The following is a 25,851-nucleotide window of genomic DNA, read 5'->3' as shown; positions in this document are numbered from 1 at the left end:
CTGACTTGCTAAGCTCTGGATTTGAGCTTCGAGGTTTGCTATGCTTTGTCGGCTTAAAGATTTTTCTTTATGATTTGTGATTTGTGAAGTGGTTTCTCAAGAAATCGAGACCACAGATGGCGCCAATGTAAATGTGTGTTTTACTTCACCTTACAAGTGTAAGTGGGAAGAGATTGGGTTTAGATATTAGAAAGACCAAGTTCGTTGTTGAGCGAACTGCCTACGTATCAAGCTCTCACTTCTGGAGGGAGAGTTGAATCAGGTCTGACGTAGTTCATGTATGGGGTATTTATAGTTGGTGAACATGAGGATCCACTCAACACGTGTACTGACAAGCATAGATGTATGGTGGAGATTAAGGAGTATTTGGATGGTGTTAGTAGGAATTCTGTAATGATGGGGAGTGGTTACAGTGGTTCTTAATTTACAGTATTGGCTTGTGTAAGTATCTCTTCAGTAATGATTGCATCTAGAAGAAGGATGATGTCATAAGATGAAGCGTTCTGCGTGAGTTCGTCCGTGTGACCTGTGTCCTTCTGGAGCGAGCTGGTAGGACGAACATCTTGGATCGGGTGATGATGTCGTTGCTTGTAGTACGAGCTGAAGTGGACCACCTACATGAGGCGAGTTGGTTATGAAGCGAGCTTGGAAGACGAGGGCATGAGGTCGGTAGGATATTTCTGCTTATGCTGGACACGCGCCTGATCTTCATTAGATGTGAATATTAGTCCCTCACATCGCGGATGTCGTAAATGTAGGCCTTACGATCTGCACATCCTACTGCAATCAAGTCTCCCCCGTATGGGTCGATTTCAACACAACAAACTGCGCTCCTTGACATACTAGGTTGTGCCATGGCCACCCACTTATTACCAACACAACGCGTATCCCAAATTTGCAAGGTTCCGTCATCAGAACCGGATGCACCTATTGTAGAACCTGAATGTGAATAATCTAAACTCCACACACGTCGTCCACCATGCTCATCACGCTCGAAAATTAGCATGCAACGCTCAAGATCATACTCGGTAACAACTCCATCGAGTCTCCTGATCCCACAACGCGACCACTTGTATTGGGCTTCCACCGCAGACTACTTAGTTTCGCTGGGTACATAAGTGGTAATCACATACACTAGTATGGTCTAACAAGGAAGTAGGATTAGTTGTTGTAATTGGTGTTGGGCTAATAAAAGAAAAATAAATAATGGAGAGACCATGATCAGCTGGTTAATGGTTGAAATTCTGGCCTGCCTGATGATTCTTAGTCACTTGAGTTAGTTTTGAAAATCTTAAAGAGAAGCAAAACAGTAGTTTATTGCGTTGGGCATTCTCTACAGTCACCCATTATTGAAAGGGAAAAGTCGTAAAATAGTGGATGTCATTATAAGTCACATGCTTCTCGTTGTGCAGTGTTCCATTTCCATGAGCCAATATGAGACTGCCTCCTGAAACAGGAGATATAGAAAACGGTTAAATGGCTAGAGCTCTGAGAGAATGTTACTATTCCATATTCCATGCAAGAGAATGCTATCTGGTCGTTGAGACAACTTTGTTGGACGCTTGAACAACCCGCACATTTTCTTTTTCATGTCGCACATAATACCTGCCATATTTCTGCCAGACATGAACAGAGTCAAGCCGAGTCAAATTGCTCATGTCAATGCAACAGCAAAAGTGGCAGCTTATATTTTCTCATACATGAACAGAGTCAAGCTGAGTCAAATTGCTTAAATTCGCACGGAAAGATACCCGTTTTTGCTTAACTGAACCATTACTCGTCAAATCAATTGCACCACTCCAGGTTAAGGGAATTTGATATATAGGAATGCAACTCTTGACAGAATATAAATGCTCTGTACACAATAGCATAACTGTGTAGGCCCTTTCATAATTGAAATTGCCTTCTTTTGATACTTGTTTTCAACTTCACCCTCACAAGTATGGTGTATGGTGCAGCATAGGTGCATGCAGGGTTCAATTTATAACTGTCATCAGGCTTGACCAGTCTTGGACAAGGTGACATCATATACCTAAGTAACCTGACCAGAACCACACATCGCCAGATGGTAGCAGTTAAATGTGCACCATAATTATATATAGACAGTACCAGGAAGAGTGATACAACTTCAGAAGCACGTCATGGCACATGATGTACTGATCTGAAGTCTGAATTGTGAAAGTTACATCAGATTGAAGTTAATCACAAGAACGGCCAGGAAGAGATCAAAGAAGAGAGAGAGGGGGGGGCATGGACTTGATCAAAGAATACTAGTTACCTATTATCTCTCGAGACGCTCTGGGAATTTCGCACTCTTTTCTAATACTGTTCACCAAAACCAACATACAATAGACTAGAAACAGGTTCTACCAAGTTTTCCACCACAAAATTGTAATTAACCAGACGAATGTAGGTAGCATTAGCACACATAACAAGATTTAAGTAAACAATCACGACTCATTGTCTGGTGCAGATGATTAAAAAAGGGATCCTTCCTTGACATCTCCATCAACTGTAACTTCTTTGGGCTTCAGCTCTACATTTTCTACTGCTGCACTTTCTGATGGTTCACCTTCTACAGTCTTAACAGCGATCATTGGGGGCTTCAGAGGAATCACCGACTGAGTGGTGCATTGTCTACTGGCACAATTTTCTTTATTGTTCCAACTTTGACATACATGCTCATGAACTTGTATTCCCAGTCCTGTAAACCCTCAAGTTCAAATGGGCCAAGACCTGTGATATCTCCAATTAGATCCTCCTCTTCAAACGACATCTTTGCAAGGGCTCTACTAGCATCCTTAGCAGAAAACAAAGCATATGGCCCACCGGGTCCATAAAACATTCTGCAAAGGAAGGGCAACATTAAAGCACATGAATATATCCAAGACATGTTACTGTGATACAGGAGTTAACCCATTGCAAGAAAATATGAGCTATATATAGGCATATAGCCAATATACAAGTATCTATGGATATACCTGCTTTGAGTAACATCATAGATCTGTCCTCTAATAGCCATAAGCAAAGGTTTCTTAGGATCTGATCCATCATAAGCTTTCAGCTCTTCTTCAGTAACTTCACCAAGTTGTACTGGTGCTTGTAAAGTTACCATGTCACCAAGTTGTACTGGTGCTTGTAAAGTTTCCATGTCTTCTTCCAAAAGTGTTGGTCTTGGTTTTGGAGCAAATAATCCAGAAACTTTGGGAAAACCCCCCCACAGAGAAGAAAAAGATCTGCCTTGAGTAACATTATAAACCTGTTCTTTAATAGCCATAAGCAAAGGTTTCTTAGAATCTGATTCATCATCCAAAGAAGTACTCTTCGAAGGTGGTCGAGACGTAGAACTCGAACCAGATTCTTTGTGGGTTGAATCCTCTGCTCTCTCGAGAGAATTTTCCTCAGGCACGCTGAAAATAGGATGGTTAATTTGGTTAGTCGCACAGCCTAATTACTATTGTACCATACATTTCATATCAGAAAATTCTCATACCGTTCAATAATGGCACGAGTAAATTTTGGGAGTGGTCTAGCGCCAAACATGCTGCTTTGAGGCGAGTCATCATAAAACCCAAACGGATTGGGTGGCTTCTCTAGTACTATTTCACCCTTCAGCATCTTCACTACAATGCTCATGTCAGGTCTATTAATGTGTCGTTCCTGAGTACACCATAATGCAACTAAAGATAATTTCTCAGCATTTTTTCTATTTTTCTCCTCAATGCCACATACCAAAAAGATTTCGTCTAGCTCTTCATTCTCAACTTTCAGACCAACTTCTCCTGGAAACCACCCTGGTCCCACAGAGTTCCTTTTCTTCCTCAAAATTTCAAACAACATCATTCCAAAACTATAAACATCACTTTTATAAGTTACTAGTCGTCCCTTACCCACCTCTGGGGCAGCATAACTGCTTGTCCCTCTGTATCCTGATTGTTCAACCTGACTAGAATGCCTAGCCATTCCAAAATCTATAATCTTAGGAGAAAGGTTCGAGTCAATAAGCACATTCTCAGGCTTTATGTCGTAGTGAATGAATTATTCGTGGGTGACAAACCTCATGCAAATAAGAGAGCCCATTTGCTATCTCAATTGCAATATTATACAACTTCCCCCATTCTATATCAAGATGATTTTTAAACAAAATCTTATCCAGTGATCCGTTTTTTATGTATTCGTAAACAAGTGCTTTCATGTCGTTATCAATGCAATACCCATATAGTTTGATCAAGTTTGGATGAGAAACACTACCCATGGTGCTCACTTCAGCCATGAATTGTTTTATCACGATCTCATTTGTGTTTTCTTTCAATACCTTAATAGCTGTTTCGACACCGTTAGAGAATTTACCTACGTAGACGTCTCCAAAGCCACCAAAGCCTACAACATTTTTGGGATCTGATATAAAGCTCGTAAGTTCCACGCGTGAAAATATACGTGGTGTAGCATACAAAAACTTTTCACTCGGCTGTGAGTATTCATCGCGCTCCATCAAGTTTAGGTCATACAATGTGGTTTTCGATAGTAGTCAAACCAAGTAGAGTATGGAAGAAAGCTCAAGTGATAACAACCGGGCGCTGTGAAAAAGTTAAAAAGAAAAAAATGAAAAAGCGGAGGACATAATTTGATAAATAGCAATAGAGTAAAGAATAGTAATGTGACTGTAAGAATTGAATGCTCTTCGTTCACTAAGCAACCATATAATTTGATTATTGAATGAAACTAGGTAGAGTTGTAGACATAGAATTATAGTGTAAATGCTAAATAGTCGGCCCAAACAATATTTTCACATTGATAATCTAATGAATAACAAAGAAAAGCTAGCTTGGATGCATACCAAAATGACCAGAAGTGAAGATCCCCCGTTTTCTATGATTGGTGTGTTGGAGAAATGAGTTGGGCACTCAACGGTTGACTCTTATTGGTCACCAAAAATCAATCTTTATCTACAACTCTTTCTTCTCTCCCCTCTTTCTCTCAAAAATCGATTCAATGGGTGCTCGTCTGCAAGAATAACGAAATAATCTAAATAAAGGATATGATGAATAATGACCCAATTTTATATAGTCTTTGAATATAATATATGGTCTTCAATCTAAAGTTCTAGAAATCAATAAAAAAGATTGTTCCTCTTGTTTTTTTAATGCAACTTGTTGAGCTTTTTTCATTCTACGTTCTGGCTACAACTGTACAGTACAGTAACAATCAGTAGCAAATGGTTGGACTGTAAATGCTCTAATGCAGAGTGGAATTGGGCATGGGCTATTGTTCACAACAGCCGAATAAGTATACTTGGGTCAGGCCTTCCTTGGGGAGATGAGATTTGGAGGTGAAGCGTGCTACAAATTCATCCTCTGATGCGGTAATATATCATTCGTGCAAAAAAATTCAATCCTTAACACACCATTGCCAATTGATGTTGAAGTTGAAAGGCTCAATTAAAGTTTAGAAAAAAATAATTATATCATGCCAATGTGTCGTCGATCATCCCACTGAAGAGACATGAAGATTATAAACATTTTAATTTACAAGCCTCAACAAGTTCGTTCCAATTCAGTACATGAGGTACAATGGAGAAACTAAGACAATAATTAGATCCATACGATTTTTCTGAACGGACCTGGATCCGAGATTTAGATTTAGATTTACTTTTAATTGAACAACTTCGACTGACAAAAATCTGTAAAGCTTTACCAAAAAAGCTAACATGTAACAGCAGCGTAAGCTTTTCTATTCATATATTTATGTTCCTTTAATAATTTTTTTTGTTTTTAAAACAAAATCAAACTGCAGGTGACTGCGATAAATATTCACTAGATATGGATAACTTTCTTTTTCCAACAAAAACCTGCAAAACACCATCACATCCCCCGGCCACTAGGGTGCACTCATCATTCTCAACTTGCCTCCAGCACACACTACTAATGAACCTGTGGTCACGCCCAGCTCCGATGGTAGGCTCTAATCTGTGCACCCACATTGGATTGCCCCACCTTTTGTCGTAGACGAAAACTTCGTTACTCTCTGAACCACATCCAAGCAGTCCCCCATTCCTCCATACCGATAAGCCCACAAAATTTCTGTTGTTGGTGTGCCCCCTGTAAGTCCTTATAGTTTGTGCATCCTTCATATCCCATAGCTTAAGACACCCATCAGTACCTGCTGATACCATCATTCCATTGCCTAAGAACCGAACATAGGACACTGTTTTTTGATGCCCATGAAATGACAACATTGGATTTGACATATCACGGATGTCGTAAATGTAGGCCTTACGATCTGCACATCCTATTGCAATTAAGTCTCCCCCGTATGGGTCGAACTCAACACAACAAACTGCGCTCCTTGACATACTAGGTTGTGCCATGGCCACCCACTTATTACCAACACAACGCGTATCCCACATTTGCAAGGTTCCGTCATCAGAACCGGATGCACCTATTGTAGAACCTGAATGTGAATAATCTAAACTCCACACACGTCGTCCACCATGCTCATCACGCTCGAAAATTGGCATGCAACGCTCAAGATCATACTCGGTAACAACTCCATCGTAGTCTCCTGATCCCACAACGCGACCACTTGTATTGGGCTTCCACCGCAGACTACTTAGTTTCGCTGGGGTACATATGTAGTAATCACATACACTAGTATGGTCTAACAAGGAAGTAGAATTTATCATACGTTCGGCACTATCATCTGGTAACAATGATTTTATACTGTAAATTCTAATCTTTCGAGCAATTCCTCCTGTCGCTAGGAGTTGATCAGAGGGGTCGAATTCGATTACACCAACGGTATCAGAGGTAGCGTCAATACAGTTAGAATTAGAAACAACAGAACAAAGTTTGAAATCCCACTCGCAACGGGCTTTCTCTTGTTCTTGATCTTGTTCTTCCTTTCTTTCTTCTTTTTCTTGGCTTTGAATTGGAAGATGAAAGTTCATTTCCTACTCATAGAAAATTTAGTGGTGATGGTATTGGAGCTAACCTGTCATGGGGGCCAACGAAAAGCCTCCCTTGAAAGTTCAAACCAAAGCTAGCTAGCTAAGCTCCTGAGCTGTACGTATGAGAAAAAAAGGACAAATATATAAGGATAGTCCCTTCCTATCATTGCTGGTTGTATATTAATGAATGCTAACATCACCCCTCACAATTGAAGTATTTGCAAGAAGTCCTTTTACTCTTTTAAAGCTTAACAACCATGCATATATGCATGGAATCATTGAGGATAGAATTTAAGAGTGTTACACAACAAGAAACTGAAGAAAGTACATAATATATTATCCATCCAGTTATCAGTATTTAGTGGGACATATTACAAAGCCCAGCTAGTACATTAGACAAGATCTATCAATCACTGAAATGGATAAATGAGGATAGACGAGCATATATCTACTTTTCGTAAGTTAGTTTCAATTACTCAAAACCAGTTACATTTTGCTGTTTTGATGCACACTAACCAAATTTGATGTCTTTGATGTACTTTCATTTTTAGTAGGCCATTTGTATAGAACGTGCGTAAACTGATAGGTGTCAAGCTTATTTTCTTAGCATTCATATCAATATTTGGTTATCATTATTCTTAGTGAAGCTTATAACTAGATTATTATTTAATTGTTTGGTTAAGAATAAGATGGGCAAATTGGGTATTGCACAATCAATTGGATGCATGATCCTCATCATTTATGATTTCAATTAGATCCATGGGTAGGAAGTATTTGTTTTAAATGTATGACTCATCAAGTGGAGGAGGGAATGAAGGATATTGTGGTTGTTTTTCTGCCTCATCTATAGGATGTGGACTGCAGCAAGGTTTAGGTTCTTGTACTTACGTGGTTCAAGACAGACCTATTGAGTATTGCTAAATTGACTGAGATTGGAGACAGGATTGTTCACAAGCAATATAATCTGAATTGATCATTTAATATAGGATCAAACGATGAACGTGGTCGGTTTTTGCCATAGAAAAACTCATTTTGACTAAACACATACTAGCAGAAAGTAGCTTATCTGAATATATTTGTGAGCCCTTGAGGGGGAAAAACAATAGTATGTGAATTAAGTTATTTTTATCATGATCCATCTGACCTCACCCAACTCCACCTACTTTATTGTTTGATCTATTGTAAACCCAAGCAAGCTGAGCTGGGGAAAGGGTTTAAGAATTTACCTTAATAGCTATTTCGACACCCTCAGAGAATTTACCTACATACACGTCTCCAAAGCCACCGAAACCTTTAACATTTTTGGGATCTAATTTAGTTCCTCGTGTGAAAATGTATGTGGTGAAGCCTACAAAAACTTTTCACTCGGTTGTGAGTTTCATCGCGCTCCATCATACAATGTAGTTAAGTTTTAGATAGTAGTCCTCCAAGTAGAGTATGGAAGAGAGCTCGAGTGATAAAAACTCCCCGATGAGAAAAAATATAGAAAATTGGGAGAATATAAATTGATAAATATCAATAGAGTAAAGAATAGTGAGGGTACTATGATTTGTCGATGATGTATGTCTTTTCTCCAAAAGATTGAATATCTTCGTTCGCTAAGCAACCAGTTAGTTTTGCAAATAAAATTATAAAACTGTAGGATTCCCAGGCCAAGTTAACAACTCCGTAGAAGACTTTGTTGGTATACTATCTAAAAAAAAGTTCTTGCTGTATATATCATACAAAAATTGTATTATATGTATTATAATTAATGAATTGTATATACCAGTTAGTTTTGAATTTAATTAATGAATGAAAATATGTATTATATCACACAAAAATCTCACGTTTGATTTGTATGTGAATTGAAGAAATAAAAAAATAAAGTAAAATGTGTGTAGAGTTGTAGACATGGAAAGTCGATCAGTTCAACACCAAGAACTAGAAACCAAACAATATTTTCAGAGTTGAGCATTGACAAGGAACAGCAAAGAAAGGTTAGCTTGGATACATACCAAAATGACCAGAGTGAAGATCCTCCGCTCTATGATTGGTGTGTTGGAGCTTTTGGAGGCCTTCTTCTTGTCTAGAGATTGAGTCGGAATTAGGCACGAGAAATAAGTTGGGTGTTAACGATCGAGTCTTCAATGCTAAAGAGGAGATGGAGTTCTACCACAAGGGAGTACAAGGTGTCCAATTTCGTGGGATGGCTTTTTTGTAACCAAATGAATATAAAAGCGCCACATACACTATTTCAAGGAAGACCGGCTAGAGCAGTATCTCCTATAAACAAACTAAACAAATTCGGATAAATATGACAAAAATCGAATAAACATCTCAATTTCTCTCTTCGGACACTTCTTTTACATCTCCAACGTATCTCTTACAGCTATCACATGCAATGCCACTCTTAACTAAGAATGGCTAGAACCTGCCCGTAGATATATAACTATTTATGTAATCGGTAGAGCTTTCCCAGCTGATGGATATGGTTGTCGTGCTTTCATGCGTGCGTTTCCTGTCGTTGGATTATTGTTCTGATTATTGTTTGTATATGTGAGTCTTACATTATGACACGTGATCAAACATAAAATAATTATGTCCTCATAAACATTAACTGGCTCTGCGTTGACGTGAATACTTGGTTTCTAACTTTCTTCAGGACAACCAGTGGGTTCGTACGGATTAACTAAGGTTTAGTTTAGAGGACTTCTTCTCTATGCACCAGGAAGAGTGGTACATCATGTCATGTACTGATCTAATGTCTGAATTCTGAACTGTGTGAAAGTCAAATCAGGCTCAGGCTCAGGCTCAGGCTCAGGCTCAGGCTCAGACAGAAGTTAGTGACAACAGTGAGCCAGAGGGCGAGGCCAAGCACTTGATCAAGGAATTCCACTTACCCACTTACCGTGTTTTTTTTTTCTGATAATAATAACTTAATTAGTTTCTCTAGCGACACTCTGTGGATTGCAAACTCTCTTTTAATACTGATTAATAAAAAAACAATAACAAAATGTAAGGTCCTTATTAAGCTTTGCGTTCAACATATAGCAGCTTAAAAACAGTTTCTGCCAAGTTCTCTACAACAAAATTATAATTAACCAGACTAATACAGGTATCTTTAGCTAATAGATTAAGTAAGCAATCACTGACCCAGTCTGGTGCGGATGATAACACAGGTATCACTCCTTGACATCTCCATCAACTGTAACTTCTTTCGGCTGCTGTACACTTTCTACTGCTGCGCTTTTGGATGATTCGCCTTCTACAGTTTTAGCAGCATCATTATTGGCAGCTTCAGAGGTATCCCCGGCAAGTGGTGCATCCTCTACAGGAATGGTTTTCTTAATTGTTCCTACTTTCGTATACTTGGTCATGAACTTGTATTCCCAGTCCTGTAAAGCATCAATTTCAAATGGACCAAGACCTGCAATGTCTCCAGTCAGATCCTTCTCTTCAAACGACATCTTGGCAAGGGCTCTACTAGCGTCCTTACCAGCGAACAAAGCATATGGCCCACCAGGTCCATAATACACTCTGCAAAAGGAGGGTTAACAACAAAGCCATGTGAGGATATCCAAGACACGTTACTGTGATATAGGAGCTAAACCGTTTTAAGAAAATGAATTTCCATATGTTTTGGAGGCAGGTTGACATCAATGTTCAAAACAATCAAAATATGAGCCACATATACCCAATATATATAATCCATTAATATATATGTACACAACCTGAGAGATCTTTAACGCTTTTAAGGCTAGGTCAACAGATATTTAAGTACATTGCAGGTAATAATCGAAATACAACTATCCCTCTTTAATTTATTTCTGCTGTTAACTACTACAATTTCAATGAGTACCAGCAGGCCACTAAGAGGTGAGAATCATATTTGTTACTTGTATTTGGGTAAAAGAGTAGCTTGAGGAACAAACAATCCCATAATTGCAAAAATGTTATAAACCAGATATAGAGACCACATACTGTATCAGTAAGCAAACAATAACAAGTAATTCCTTTAGTATCTTTGAAATATGCCTAGAAAGACAGGAATAAAATAGCAATTAATTTTCATTTTGTACTAAAGAAGAGTCGAAGACCACAATAGCATTAAACCCAACTAATTTCTTTCCTACTGAACAAGGATCTAACAACTCAAGCATGCGGGTATTTGGCAGGTGCCAGAGTCATCGGCAGCAATTTGTATGACGGGGATCAAATCTTTCTAAAATTTACAGGACACCTAACTTTCAGAGTAATAGAGTATAAAGCAAAACCATCACAATTAGAAGGAAATTCACATCATCAATGCAGGAAGTGAAATGCTTTACAAAATATAGAAAATTAAAGAGACAAATATGGAAATCGATCTCCATTCTAGAGAGATGAAATTAACGTCAACTCCGCTCTGGACAGAATAGCACTGCGTCATTCGTTCAACACATCCAAACAGCAAAGATTTTTTGCACGGAGAAGCACTCAACACACGGGCACATTCTCGATAACCAGTTAGAACTGTGTCAATCCTTTCAAACATGTAATTATCAGTGAACAGAACCAGTAAAATTACTGAGAAGATTCAAAGGTTACACCAATGACTGAGACATCAGGATATATGTTTTCAAACTATAAAGCCCGCTAAACAAAGCAAAGGACAACAGCATGGAGTAATACTTTCGATTTAGGAAAAAGACAGACAAAGGTCCAGAGCGATCATGCAGAGAGAAATGTGAAACCAAAACAGAGTGTACCAAACTAAGAAGACTCGAGCAAGAAGCTCCAACACAATTACAGAGACTACAAACAACTTGATATCAACACGTCATACACAATCTAAAAACATAGCATTACATTTAACAACTAGATGAGAATGAGAATTACTCAAAATATCGTGAACCAGAATATAAGATGTGTAGGTCTCACTGACAACACCAAAATAACATACGTAGTAATGGCCTCAACCTAAGCTCCCAACATTTGTTACCACTTCAGTATGCTCGACACAAGGAGATACCAAGCTACCTTCTATATTCTCACCTTCCACAAAATTATGGTAATCAAGCTACTTTCTCTTATTTCCAAGTACCTTTTTCTTAACCAACAGAATTCTAACACCAAGTTGCTATACTGATTCTAGGGATCCTATTGGTGTTTCTAAATTAAAAAACAAAAAAATCATAAGCCAGACTTTGGAGACACAATTCTACTGGGGAAACACAAGAAAAAAAAATGTTACATATACAATTCAATAAATCCTCTTAATATAAACTAATCCACTAAAACCCTAATAAGATTAGATAAAAATCAAAAGTCTACAGAGCAAAAAAAAAAACCCCAAAACCATACTCTCCAACAACACCAAAATTGCATAAAAATGAAATTAAGAAATACCCATCATAAAAATACCTGCTTTGAGTAACATCATAGATCTGTCCTTTAATAGCCATAAGCAAAGGTTTCTTAGAATCTGATCCATCATAAACTTTCAACTCTTCTTCAGTAACTTCCCCAAGCTGTACAGGTGGTGCCAAAGGTTCCATCTCAGCTTCATAAGACCTTTGTCTTGGTGGTGGAGTTGGTGCAGCAAATAACCCAGAAACCAGATAATAAAAAGCTACTGCTATACCTAAAACCGTGAAAAAAGTTGATGGTGATAAACCTGTGTATGCTGTTATTGATTCTTTCAATGTTTCCCATAGCTCCAAATTAGCCATTTTTGTTGATCAACAAGAAGATGTATGGATGAAAAAGTTTTTTGTCTATCTGACTTTTTTAGATGAGCTACTTTTCTAGTATTGGACTATTTTTTTATGGTAGCCTATTAGATTTTCTTACTACAAGAAAATAGACTCATTATGACGTTTTTTACATTTTTAGTTTCTTTTTCTATTTCTAGGGTTTGGACTTTTGGAATTATCTATGGTGTCTTTTGGCATCTCGATTTGTTTTTTTTCCCTATCTCGATTCTCGAATCGACTGAAATTGTAATGTTTCAGCTTATACCAAAGTACCAAAACTCTGAAATTCGAAATGTTATATGAAATTTTGTGGATTTCGTGAGTTTTCAGTTCAATTTTACATATAATATTGTTTATTTTTAAAAGGGGAATAATATCAGAAATGATTAACATTTATTGAAAGAATTCAATCAGAATTTGTGTTTTGACATTGAAGGGTAGGTGGCTAAAGGGACACACAAAGTCACAAACAACAACCTTTCCAAAGCCTTCTGGACCCAAGTATATGTTTTTAGTGACAAGAGGTTGGGACCTAATCTGGATTCTCGTGAAGGGAAAAAACAAAAAAGAGGTCGTGATTTTAAACAAACACTTACTTAATTACTATAAATTATAAAATAGACTGGTTTTTTAAAATACTTACTCAATAATCATAACTATATATATATATAAATTTTCTAATAAATTGTGATTCTTGTTTTCATCGCTAATTCATTTTAATTTTCTAACAAATTATTTTAATCAAATTTTAAAAAACTGTTTTAATTTATCAATAAATTATTTTAATTAAATTTTAAAAATTCATTTTTTAATTAGAGGATTCTATTTTAATTTAGAAGTGTAATTTCCATTTTTAATAGTTGAAGGATTCTCGTTTTAATTATAAATATTAGATTTTTCTTTTTCAATAGGGATGAATAATTCCCATTATAATAAGAGAATTATTCTCATTTTAATTATAAGTGTTAGAATTTTTTTTTCCAATAAGAATAAATTCTCATTATAAATTTATAATAAGAGAGGAATTCATGTTTTAATAGGAGTTGATGACCTGAAATTTTAAGAGAGCTAGAAAAATATTATTTGTGAGAGCTTTAATATCAACAAGGCTTTAGACCCGACTAGATGGCCGGAATCATTTTTAAAATTCACATCTCCTAAATTTTTGGTGAGGAATTCAATGATTGATAATTATTAACATTAGTTTTTTGAGTTGATTTATCAATGTTTTCTTATTTGAGTCGTATAAAATTTCTTTGTCAGATGTTGATTGATTTATTAAAATTGTGTTGTATTAGAAAATTTCTTAAGATTAAGAGTTCATGTTATATTAGAAAACTTCTTATGATTAATTAAAAGTGTCTATGTGGCTTGTCTATGTCTCAAGAATGGGCCACTTAGAAAAAAAATTGTTCACATAAGATGCACTATGCTTTAATATAGAGAGAAGTGATGTATTGATATTGATTTGAGCAGGGAGAAATTGACACAAGTAAATGTTATACAGTTGATGCAAAGTGTACTTGGTCTTGGGCTATTGTTGCAACAGCCGGATATTGGGCCTAGATTGAGTATCCTGTCTTGGGCTCCGTTTGTTGGGGCCATGCCTTCTTTGTGTAGTTATATTTAAGATGGTATTGGCCTCTTGGGTTGGGTTTGGATTTAGTCTTTCAAGAGTCGAGTTAGGTAAACCAAGGACCAAAATATCGATATCGGTTAATATATCGGTGTATTCAAAAACCAATATATATCAGATATATCTATTTTTTTGTGACCAGTCCAAACTATTTAAAATATCGAAAATATTGGAAATATCAGATTTATATTTAAAAAATGGTCAAAAAGTCAAACGATATATATCGTAAATATCGATTATCTCGGTGATATAAATTTTTATATCGGAAATTCCGATATATATCGGAAAAAAATATATTCTATATTCGGTGGATATATATTGAAAATATCAATGTTGGTGTACCAAAATACCAATATATATCGGCGATATTTTAGTCCATGAGGTAAACTATCCAATTGAGGAAAATTCTGTAACCAAACATAACGTTATCATCTTGAATTCCTGAGTACCTGCCCCTTTATACTAGGCGAAAAAGAGTTTGATGACCGAAGTTCTTAGTAGGGCTTGCTTAACCGTTCTAATTTCATCATATTAATCTCATGGTGGGAACATGAAAACTCAATAGTCACTACCTTATAAAATTGTGATTGACACTCACTTAATCTTCAAACACAATTTAGAGTTTAACAAATGTAGTTGTTTGCCTTTTTCTCCGGCTAGGCTAGGGCTATGGCTAGGGCTGTCAATGAGTTTTGATAATCCGATAACCGATCCTAACCAAACCGATAAAAAAACGGTTTGGGTTTTGGTAATTTGGTTTGCCTTCTACCAAATCAATAATATATTGGTTTGGTTTTGGGTCGGGTTTGCCCTCTATTGAACTGATAAAATGGCATTTTAGTTATATTTATGATTAATTTTGTATATGTTTATCAATTGTGTGGCTGAAATTAATCGATTTAATTTGATATTTAATTGATTTTATAGTTTTTGGTTCTATTTGGTTTGGTTTCGAGTTCTCAATTTTCTTATCAGTTTGGTTCGATTTTGGGTTCCCAATTTTCTTATTGGTTCAAGTTCAAATTTTCCAGAATCCGACCCAAACCGATCCATTAATTGACAGCCCTACCTATTTCCCTTGATCACACTTGATATCGATATACACTCACACAAGCAACATACATAACTCGGTGAAACCTTGATTTTGGATTTCAAGAGGCAAGAAATTGGTCCAGAGTACCAATTCCGGGCCAAAATCACTCTCAAGGACATTTTTTTTTCTAAATCACTCACAATCCCAACCCCAATTTTCAGGTGAAAATAACTTTTAAGGACAAATAATCCGGATTTGAAATTAATATATTCTGATTTTACCATTTATGTCATTTCGGTATTCTCATGTATGAACAGTGTGTTCATATCCAAATAAGTGAACATACCTCATACATTATGTTGATGTATGAATAAAGGTTGTTCATAGCTTATGTTGAGGTATGAACTGATTGTTCATATATCAATAGATGTTCTTACTAATTATACATTATGTTTATGAACCAAATAGATAAGAACAATGATTGTTTATACTCCAATATGTGTTTTCTTATTAATCATACATCAACGATTACTCATATTACATACACAGGGTCGTTTTTGTTCGGTCGGGTCGTTTTTTATTTTGGGTCAGGACTCAGGAGTATATTGGGCTTAAAATCTACCTAGTATTTGTGAGTGATTATAACAAAAAAAATGTGGGTTTGAGAGTGATTTTTTTGTCATTTTTGTCCTTCAGAGTTACTCTTTATTTCAAGAGGACCTCTGTCATTGTCATTGGGTGAAAGAAGAAAAAAATTAAAATTCTTGTTCTTATTAACTCTAATATGATGAGTTTCCAACAATTCAAGCAATCGATCAACGCCATTCGATCAATATTCCATGTTTTTTAACAATAAAATCTAATGCAGGTACATAACCATTGTGCAAAGTTTTTCCTCTTTAACAATATTGGCCAAGTGGTGGAAGGACATCCATGAGCCCATCACTGTGTGGTTCCTTTCGCGGTATTATGTACAACCTTACTCTCTAACGTGGTATGTACAACCTTACTCTAAAATTGATGTTGAACTTGAAATTGATGTTGCAAAAAATAAATTGTGCCGCACCAGCCCCTTAATTAAAAAGGTTAGAGGTAGCTTTAATCTACAATGTCTCAAATGTCTCAGGGTCATTGCAAATTTCAGGTTAACTAAGTTTTTTTTTACAAAACATATCAATATATTAATATTAAAGCTCACAAAGAGTATTTTTCTAGCTATTTTAAAATTCTATGTCATCAACTCCTATTAAAACAGGAATTTCTCTCCTATCGAAAAAAGAAATTCCAACACTTTTAATTAAAACAATAATCTTTCTCCTATTATAATGAGAATTCATCATCTATTGAAAAAGAAAAATCTAACACTTTTAATTAAAACGAGAATTTTTATCCTATTTAAAATGGGAATCACACTTCTAAATTAAAATGTGATCTCTCCCCCAACGGGTTTTTAAAACTCAATTAAAACAATTTGTTGAGAAATTAAAATGGGTTTTTAAGAATTGATTAAAACAATTTGTTAGGAAATTTAAACGGGTTAGTAACGAAAACAATAATCACAATTTGTTAAAAAAATTATATATGTATAGTTATGATTGTTGAACAATTTTTTAAAAAGGCCGGTGCGTATGCACGGGTCTATTTTATAATTAATATATTAAAGCTCTCACAATGAGTATTTTCTAACTCTCTTAAAATTCCACGTCATCAACTTCTATTAAAACGGGATCGGAATTCCTTTCTAATTGAAAAGAGAAATTATAACACTTCTAATTAAAACGGGAGTCATTCAACTATTATAATAGGAATTTCTCCCCTATTGAAAAAGAATAATCTAACTTTTATAATTAAAACGGGAATTTTTCTACTCCTATTAAAAATGGGAATCACACTTTTAAATTAAAACGGGATCCTCCAATTAAAAAATGAGTTTTAAAAACTTAATTAAAACTCTTACAAATAGTATTTTTCTAGCTCTTTTAAAATTTAACGTCATCAACTCATATTAAAACCGGGATTCCTCTTCTAGTCAATTTTTTTTTTCTAGCATTTATAATTAAAACGGGAATCACACTTCTAAATTAAAATGAGATCTCTCCCCCAATTAAAAAATGGGTTTTTAAAATTTAATTAAAATAATTTGTTGAGAAATAAAAACAGGTTTTTAAGACTTGATAAAAACAATTTGCTAGGAAATTAAAATGGGTTAGCGAAAACAAGGTTCACGATTTGTCAAAAAAATTATATATGTATAGTTAATGATTGTTGAGAATTTTTTAAAAGAGGTGGTGTATATGCCACAAGTTTATTATCTAGTGTATATATAAAAAGACCTTAAAATAAGTATCAAATCTAAAACAACCCACAACTTCACTAACTTAATTTTTGTGGATACAATCTACTGACCATAAATATCATCTCTACAAATGGATACACTGAAAGTCTGAGCAAAATTTTGGTAGAATACTTATATCAAACGAGCTATAAACCCATTTAGCTAGATCATGAGCCTCACCATTAAAACATTTTCTTAACTATATAAAACATGAAAAATTAAATTTACTAGCAATATATTATGATAATTGTTTTAAGTACTTGAGATAAGGGAGAAACTAATATATATATATATATATATATATATATATATATATTTTGGAATGAACCTGAAATTGGAATGGAACTAATGAACTATTTGTTCAATCAAGTGATCTAGATTTTGGTATTGGCTTTTTTAATGATTCCAAATTTCTAATGGAAAATCACAAAGCTTTTGCGTAACATCGACATGACCCTTTATATTCATGTTATGTTCTCTAAAGATTTTTTAGAAAAAAACAAATCAAAGTGTAGATGACTCGCAGGAATGTTCACCAGAGAAAGATGACTTTCTTTTACCCACAAAAACTTGCAAAACACCATCACAACCCCCTGCCAGTAAGGTGCACTCATCATTCCCAACTTGCCTCCAACACACACTACTAATGAACCTCTGGTCACGCCCACCTCCTATCGTAGGCTCTAATCCATGCACCCAAATTGGATTGCCCCACCTTTTGTCATAGATGAAAACTTCGTTGCTCTCTGAACCACATCCAAGTAATCCCCCATTCCTCCATACCGATAAGCCGACAAAATTTCTGTTGTTGCTATGCCCCTTGTAAGTCCTTATAGTTTGTGTATCCTTCGTATCCCATAGCTTAAGACACCCATCGATACCTGCTGATACCATCATTCCATCGCCTAAGAATCGAACATAGGACACTGTTTTTTGATGCCCATGGAACGACGACACTGGATTTGACATATTACGGATGTCGTAGATGTATGCCTTACGATCCGCACACCCCATTGCAATCAATTCTCCCCCATGTGGGTCGAACTCAACACAACAAACCGGGTTGCCTGAAATACTAGGTTGTGCCATGGCCACACACTCATTACCAACACAACGCGTATCCCACATTTGCATTGTTCCGTCATCAGAACCGGATGCACCTAATGGAGAGCTTGAATGTGAATAATCTAAACTCCATACACGTCGTCCACCATGCTCATCACGCTCGAAAATTGGCATGCAATGCTCAAGATCATACTCGGTAACAACTCCATCATAGTCTCCAGATCCCACAACGCGACCATTTGTATTGGGCCTCCACCGAAGACTACTTAGTTTCGCCGGAGCACATATGTAGTAGTCACATACACTAGTATGGTCTAGCAAGGAAGTAGAATTTATTATACCTTGGGTAGTATCATTCGGTAACAATGATTTTAGCCTATAAATTCTAATCTTTCGAGCAATTCCTCCTGTCGCTAGGAGTTGATCAGAGGGGTCAAATTCGATTACACCAACGGTATCACTAGTAGCTCCAATGCAATTAGAATTAGAAACAACTGAAGAAAGGTTGAAGTCCCATTCACAACGAGTTTTCTCTTGATCTTGTTCTTCCTTTCTTTCTTCTTTTTCTTGGCTTTGAATTGGAGGACGAAAGTTCATTTCCCATTCATAGAAAATTTGGAGGTGTATTTGGAGCTTTTGGAGCTTTTCTGTATTGGCGGCCAATGAGAAGTCTCCGTTGAAATTATAAAACCAAAGCTAGCATAGCTCCAAGGTGATATTTAAGATTGAAAATAAGGATGGTCCCTTTCCAGTCACTGGTTGTATAAATTAATGAGTGCTAACATCAACCCTCACAATGGAAGTATTTGCAAGATGCCCTTTTGCATTAGAACTTGATAACACCGTATATACGCATGGACTCATTGATGATTGCCACCATAATCAAATTTAAAGAAGAGTGTTGCTAACTTCTATTATCATTGAAAAAAGAAGAAAAGTGTTGCTACAGAAATTAACAAATTGATATCCATGTATCGCATTATCATTATTTTTAGACAAGATCTATGTATCACTGAATTGGATACCAAATTAAAATGCAAATAACTAGATGAGGATTGGAAAAGTTATATTAAATTACTCTAATACTTTTACATTTTGAGGTATAAGTAGTTGCTGTTTTGATCCACATTAACCAAAGTCGATGTCATACTTTGATTTACTTTTATTTTAAGTATGTCGTTTGTATACTGCGCGTAAACGGATAGGTGCTTTCAAGCTATATCATTCATGTCAATATTTGGTTATCATTATTCTTAGTGAAGCTTATAATTAGATTTCTTGTTTGGTAAACAATAAGATGGGCAAATTAGAAATTTACACATTCAATTGGAGGAGCGATCCTTATCATCTACGGTTTGTTTATATCCATGGGAAGGAAGTATTTGTTTTAGGGTTTTAATATGTGACTCATCGAGTGGAGGAGGGAATGAAGGATAATGTGGCTGTTTTTCTGCCTCATCTGGAGGCTGTGGACTCACATTTGGGTTTAGATCCTTGTACTCACGTGGTTCAAGACAGGCCTATTGAGTATTGCACTATTGCCTACTCTAAAAGATTACGTAACCGGGTCTAAAACCGCATGTCTATGCCGCTGAGAAACTGAGTTGATCGTTGATCCCAAAATAGTGAAAATACAACAAGTACCGCGTGCTTTCCAGTTCCTACATCGATGGCTTGATCGATATGTGAAATGGCGACTTCTGTAGAACTTTGCAGTATATAAAATGGAACTTGTACGATAAATTCATATTGAAGCCCTAAGCGAGTTAATATTGGATTAAATTGCTGATTAAGCGCGGGTTAGAGCAATATGGTTCATCCCGATTTCTCAGTTATTATCCAGTTAGCGATTTATTCGGTTATTTCGACCAAGAAAACCGATTTCTCAACAAATGAGGAAAAAAAAAGTAACCGATATTATCGAAAAACTTAATGTTATGGTTTGATTTTTTTGGGTGGACGAGTGATGGAGCTTGAACGTGAATGCTTAAATCTTTGGGGGTATTTAAAGAGATTGTGATTTCTTTTTCAATTCAAAGCTCATGGTAAGTGTAGAGAGAGAGATTTGGGAGTGGTTCTGTTCGGCGAAAACAGATTTTGATTTGAGGAGGAATCGTGGAAGACGATGGTTGTTAGTTTAAAATAAAATTTTGCTATTGTGTGATTGTGTTGGAACATAACTATTCTACAAGTTTGGGTATTGCCCTATTGGATATGAAATGTTTACATGGAAAAGCACATCTCTCTAGTAATGGGCGGTCTTTTTCCAATTTTGTTATTTTTTATTCTAAAATAAAAATAAACACCACAAAACAAATTCTGTGATGTATTTTGAAGGTATTATTAGACTTCAATGTGTTGTTGCTATTCTATATTTTGAACGTATAATTGTATTTTTATATATTTTAATATAAAACCGATTAAATTACCAATTAATCACATATCAACTCCTAGACTGAATTTTGAAAACCGATTTTAACTATTTAGATTGAAACACACACGTCACAACTCTAGTGTGGTCCATGGTCCACATTTCGTACTCAAAATAATACTGATATAACAAGAGTCCATAAGTGATAACCTTTCACCCCATGGCCCATACTAGTATGTACTAAGTGAGTAGTGTCGTAGTGATAAGCTTCTTACCGAAAAAAGTAGTGATATGAGCTATTTTTTAAGGTGATTCCATTGGGCACTCATCAAATTGGATTGGGCAACCCTTCAAAAAAAAGAAATTTTACAAATTTGCCATATTACAAATTTGCCATAAAGCCCCAACCCAAAGAACCAATTCAACCGGTATTGCCAAAGCGAACCTCCTCCGGTGGTTTTACGTTTCTATTTCAAACGACACGGCCACGTCAGTTGCGGTGACACTCAAACGACTTGGCTAAAGTGGTTTTACGTTTTACCTCAAAGCGACATGGGTCGTGTCGTTTGAGTAAAAGTAAACGGCGACATGACCATGTCGTTTGAGTGAAAAGCGTAAAACGACTTAAGCCAAGTCGTTTTTAAGTGTACACTTCGGGACGATTATGACCACGTCGTTTTGAGTGTTACTTTGAGTTTGAGTTACACTCAAACTAGATGGCAAAAGTCGTTTGAGTGTATACTCAAACGATATGGACAAGTCGTTTGAGTGTTACTCACACTAACACGAAACTTCTGGCGGCCATGTCGTTTGAGTGTACACTCAAACTACTGTGAGCCATGTCGTTTGAGTGTGCACTCAAACTACATGACCAAGTCGTTTGAGTGTATACTCAAACGACATGGTCAGCGCGTAGTTTGGTGTTACTCACACTAACACTCAAACTCACAGCGGCCATGTCGTTTGAGTGTACACTCAAACTACGATGTCATGTCGTTTGAGTGTATACTCAAACTACATGACCGCCGTAGTTTCAGGTGTTAGTGTGAGTAACACTCAAACGACTTTGTCCATATCGTTTGAGTATACACTCAAACGACTTGGCCATCTAGTTTGAGTGTAACTCAAACTCAAAGTAACACTCAAACGACATGGTCATGTCGTCCCCGAAAGTGTACACTCAAACGACTTGGACATGTAATTTGAGTTTACACTCAAACGACTTGGTCAACGATTTGAGTGTACACTCAAACGGCGTGGACACGACTCAAACGATTCCAAATGCACTCAAGCGATTTCAATTGAATTAGAAAAATTGAAATCCGATTTAAAAATTGGGTTAGAAACAACACAATTACATTAATAAAACTACATGCACTCTACACTCTTTTTATATGTTATGACATAGTATCTTTATAACCAAGTTAAAACATGTAATCAAACATGCTATAAAATCTAAAATAATAATTTGTTTTATATCTAAACTTGTTATTATTATTATTTTTCAATTGTGAATTATAAACTAGTTTGGGGTTTAGAGTTGAGTTCAAGGTTTAGAAATTTCGCACCAACATATTTCACTTAATTATTTGAAATAATAATTTGTTTTATATCTAAACTTGTTATTTTTATTTTATTTTTTAAAATTGTGAATCATAAACTAGGTTGAGATTTAGGGTTTAGGGTTTAGAGTTGTTTACAAATTTCGTGCTAACAAATTTTACTTAATTATTCAAAATAATAATTTGTTTTATTTATAAACTTATTATTTTTATTTTCTTTTCAAATTTTGAATCATAATCTAGTTTGGGGGTTTGGGGTTTGGGTTTAGGGTTTAGGGTTTACAAATTTAAATGCAGACATAAAAAAAAAAAATTTAATTTCAAACATATTTCACTAAATTATCCAAATCTAAAATAATAATCGTTTTATATCTAAACTTGTTATTTTCCATTTTTTTATTCAATTGTAAATAATAAACTAGTTTGGGGGTTTACAAATATATTTCACTCAATTATTGAAATATATCAAAATTTCAAATATATATAGAATACTTTCATTCACTCGGTTTAGAGTTTAGGGTTTTCATAGAATACTCAAGTTTTTCTCTACATACTCAAGTTTTCTACATACTCAAGTTTCTCTACACACTCAAGTTTCTCTAAATGGAACATGAAGATGAAGAAGAAGTATTTGAGGTAATGTTTGATGTACAACAACAAATTAGAGAAGAACAACAAATTAGAGAAGGAGAAAATAGAAGATATGTTGAAAGTGAAGAAGTGGAACAAAATGTTGAAGGTCAAGGTGAAGAATTTGAAGATCGACAAGTCGAGCAAATGAAATTCGGAGAAATCGTCGGCGACAAAATGCAAAACCTAAATAATGAGGTAACACTTGATTAAAATGAATACAAAACACTTGATTGATTGAATGAATGAATGAATGGATGCAAAATGAATGAATGCAAAACCCGAGCCCAAACGACATGGTATGGAATTCGTTTGGTAACACTATCAAACGACATGGGCTGTGGTTTGAGAACAACTACTGAACGACATGGTGGTGTAGTTTGAGAACACTACTGAACGACATGGCGGTGTAGTTTGAGAACACTCACTAAAACGACATGGCTGGGTCGTTTCATTACACTTCTGAGAACTACATGGCGGTCGTTTCATTACACTATAGAACTACATGGCGAGGTCGTTTTGGACTCTTGATGAAACTACATGGTGGTCGTTTTGAAACTAAAATGCATTGTTTGAGACTCTTGTTTTATTCTTCTATATGTAGAATTCTTTGCCACTATCGGGGAACCGATCTTCCGAAAACTTCGAATGATGTGGATTGTCAACCGATTTTAAGTGATACTGTGAAATTTTACTACTGAAGAGGTATGATTGAGTAGGCATTGATTTCATTTTTTTTAAATTTTCTAAATATAATTTTATTAGTGTATTAATAATAGTTGTTGTTTTTTTATGTGTTTAGGTCTTTCATACACGTGGCGAGGCAATCGATTGGGCAAACCGCTAGAGGAAGACAAGTTAATGTTGTTGTGGTCATTGAAAAGTCGAGTGTGCCAAAGGAAACCGAGTAGCAAGATTGAATTTGGCTGCGAGTGCTTTCGGGTGTGTATCGGTCACACAAGAAGAAGGAAAGCGAAGAGAAGGCTAATAAGAGAAGGTCGGGGAACCAAGAAATCGGGATGTCCATTTTAAGTTAAAAGGTATTTTCCAACGCGGCTTTGTCGATAGTTGGAAAATTATGGATTCTTAATGGTGTTCACAACCATCCATTGGCGAAGACCCTTGAAGGACATGCATTTGCTACTTTCGACTAACCGTTCGAGTTAAAGTATTTGTCGAGAGATGAGTAAGTGTGGAATAAAACCTAAACAAATATTGGATTCCATCAAGAATAGGTATCATGATAACATCTCAGTATATCCCAGTCTACACCGCAAAGGCGAAGGTAAGGAAATGGATATGAGCGGTCTCACACAATTCTGAGATTGCGTGAGTTGTTAGCAAAAAGAACATTATTTTGAGGAGTTGAGACGGGATGAGAATACCGAGGAGATAACGGGATTGTTATGGGCCCATCCGGAAGGTGTTAAGTTGGCTCGGACTTTTTCAGCCGGTTTTCATGTTAGACATTTACCTACAAAACTAACGGTATCGGTGGCCTTTCGATCTGGTTTGTTGGGGTGACTTCAACATGGAAATCTTTTCACCGTGTGTTAGTCTTTGCTTGATCTAAAACAACGGTCGACTATGAGTGGGCCTGCATCATTTTAGTGGCTTGCTTGGTGACATAAGTCCATCGTGATCGTGTCGCGGGGACTTATACGATGAGTGCCACGACGGAGTTTTTCCTAACGCGCACAAGCATCTATGTAGATGGCATATCGCTTCGTCGCGTCCTTTCAAAATGTTACGATATTTTTCCAACTACTACAGAACTTGTAGAGAAGGCCTAGTTCTCGTGGAACAACGTAGTCAAATCGAAGAGAGGAGGTTATTTTTCAGTAGATGGGATGCTTTGGAAAAATATTACGGGGTTGAGTACTCAATTTTGTTTGTTATTTCGCGAGAGACTTGGTTTCCTCACGGGGATCGATTCGTATGTTGTTGGACTCGACCAACACATTCACTTTGGGGAATACAACGACCAATAGAGTTGAAGGGTCTCATGCTTTCGGTGAAGCGTGTACTAGGAAATGCAAAGCTGTCATGATTTTTTGAGTATGTTTAGCTTAATCCACCCGATTCTAGAGATCCGGATGTCGAGATTAGAGCTACGCCGTAGAGAGAAGTATGATTGTAACTTCGGCCAACCACCGGATTCCTTTGTTTCGTGAACTTCGGAGGCCTTGTCTCCATGAAGTGTTTAGACTTGTTATTTGAAGAAATAGATACCAGCGTAAAGCGTGTTAAAGATGGAGAGATAAGGTGTTGGTGCTATTTGCGCACGAGCCATGGGCGCCATGTGCTCATGAATTAATTGAGTTTGAAGAGCAAAGCGGTCCATCCCTTTGATCGCTATCGACCCCTTTTGGAAAACATTATCCGCTTCTCCCAATGTGTCGGTGGGTGTTGGTCCCGATGTTGCACCTTCGATGGACTTGTTCATGAATAGATTTGCAATGGTTTTACGAAGAAAGAGTAGGGTTATGATTAGGAAGCTTATGGAGATTGCCGTACCAGAGAAAGTACATGGCTAGTACGCCTTGTGAGGAAGCA

The 25,851-nt window shown here is 36.2% G+C and overlaps 4 protein-coding genes and 1 pseudogene across 5 annotated transcripts in view; all 5 read right to left on the bottom strand.

Moving 5' to 3' along the window:
* The window catches only part of LOC147513617 (membrane steroid-binding protein 1-like), a 48,985-nt gene extending 44,016 nt beyond the window's left edge, over positions 1-4,969 (bottom strand). Inside the window, exon 1 of the mRNA XM_086596780.1 lies at positions 4,838-4,969. The gene's annotated coding sequence lies outside the window, so the exon portion shown is untranslated. The remainder of the gene's footprint in view (positions 1-4,837) is intronic.
* LOC147513616 (uncharacterized) lies at positions 2,257-4,979 on the bottom strand. The gene is made up of 4 exons (XM_086596769.1): positions 4,838-4,979; positions 3,494-4,577; positions 2,982-3,410; positions 2,257-2,846 (listed from the first exon to the last, which is right to left on the bottom strand). Exons 2-4 carry the CDS (start codon positions 3,961-3,963, stop codon positions 2,615-2,617), a joined length of 1,131 nt encoding a protein of 376 aa, XP_086452895.1. The 5' UTR covers positions 3,964-4,577; positions 4,838-4,979; the 3' UTR covers positions 2,257-2,614.
* Positions 4,980-5,703: 724 nt separating this feature from the next.
* LOC147513615 (WD repeat-containing protein RUP2-like) lies at positions 5,704-6,997 on the bottom strand. The gene has a single exon (XM_086596768.1). It carries the CDS (start codon positions 6,944-6,946, stop codon positions 5,783-5,785), a length of 1,164 nt encoding a protein of 387 aa, XP_086452894.1. The 5' UTR covers positions 6,947-6,997; the 3' UTR covers positions 5,704-5,782.
* A 2,898-nt stretch (positions 6,998-9,895) lies between these two features.
* On the bottom strand, positions 9,896-12,894 carry MSBP1 (membrane steroid binding protein 1). The gene is made up of 2 exons (XM_086596773.1): positions 12,332-12,894; positions 9,896-10,465 (listed from the first exon to the last, which is right to left on the bottom strand). The coding sequence occupies exons 1-2, from the start codon at positions 12,637-12,639 to the stop codon at positions 10,111-10,113; spliced, it is 663 nt and encodes a 220-aa protein (XP_086452899.1). The 5' UTR covers positions 12,640-12,894; the 3' UTR covers positions 9,896-10,110.
* A 5,129-nt stretch (positions 12,895-18,023) lies between these two features.
* On the bottom strand, positions 18,024-19,430 carry LOC147513613 (WD repeat-containing protein RUP2 pseudogene; annotated as a pseudogene). The gene has a single exon (XR_015217398.1). The product of XR_015217398.1 is annotated as a WD repeat-containing protein RUP2 pseudogene (transcript).
* Between the last annotated feature and the right edge of the window lie 6,421 nt (positions 19,431-25,851).

Source organism: Coptis chinensis, chromosome 3 (assembly GCF_015680905.1).
Source record: "Coptis chinensis isolate HL-2020 chromosome 3, ASM1568090v1, whole genome shotgun sequence".
In the NCBI taxonomy this organism is placed as follows: Eukaryota; Viridiplantae; Streptophyta; class Magnoliopsida; order Ranunculales; family Ranunculaceae; genus Coptis; species Coptis chinensis.
This window is presented reverse-complemented; position numbering and strand designations above follow the sequence as displayed.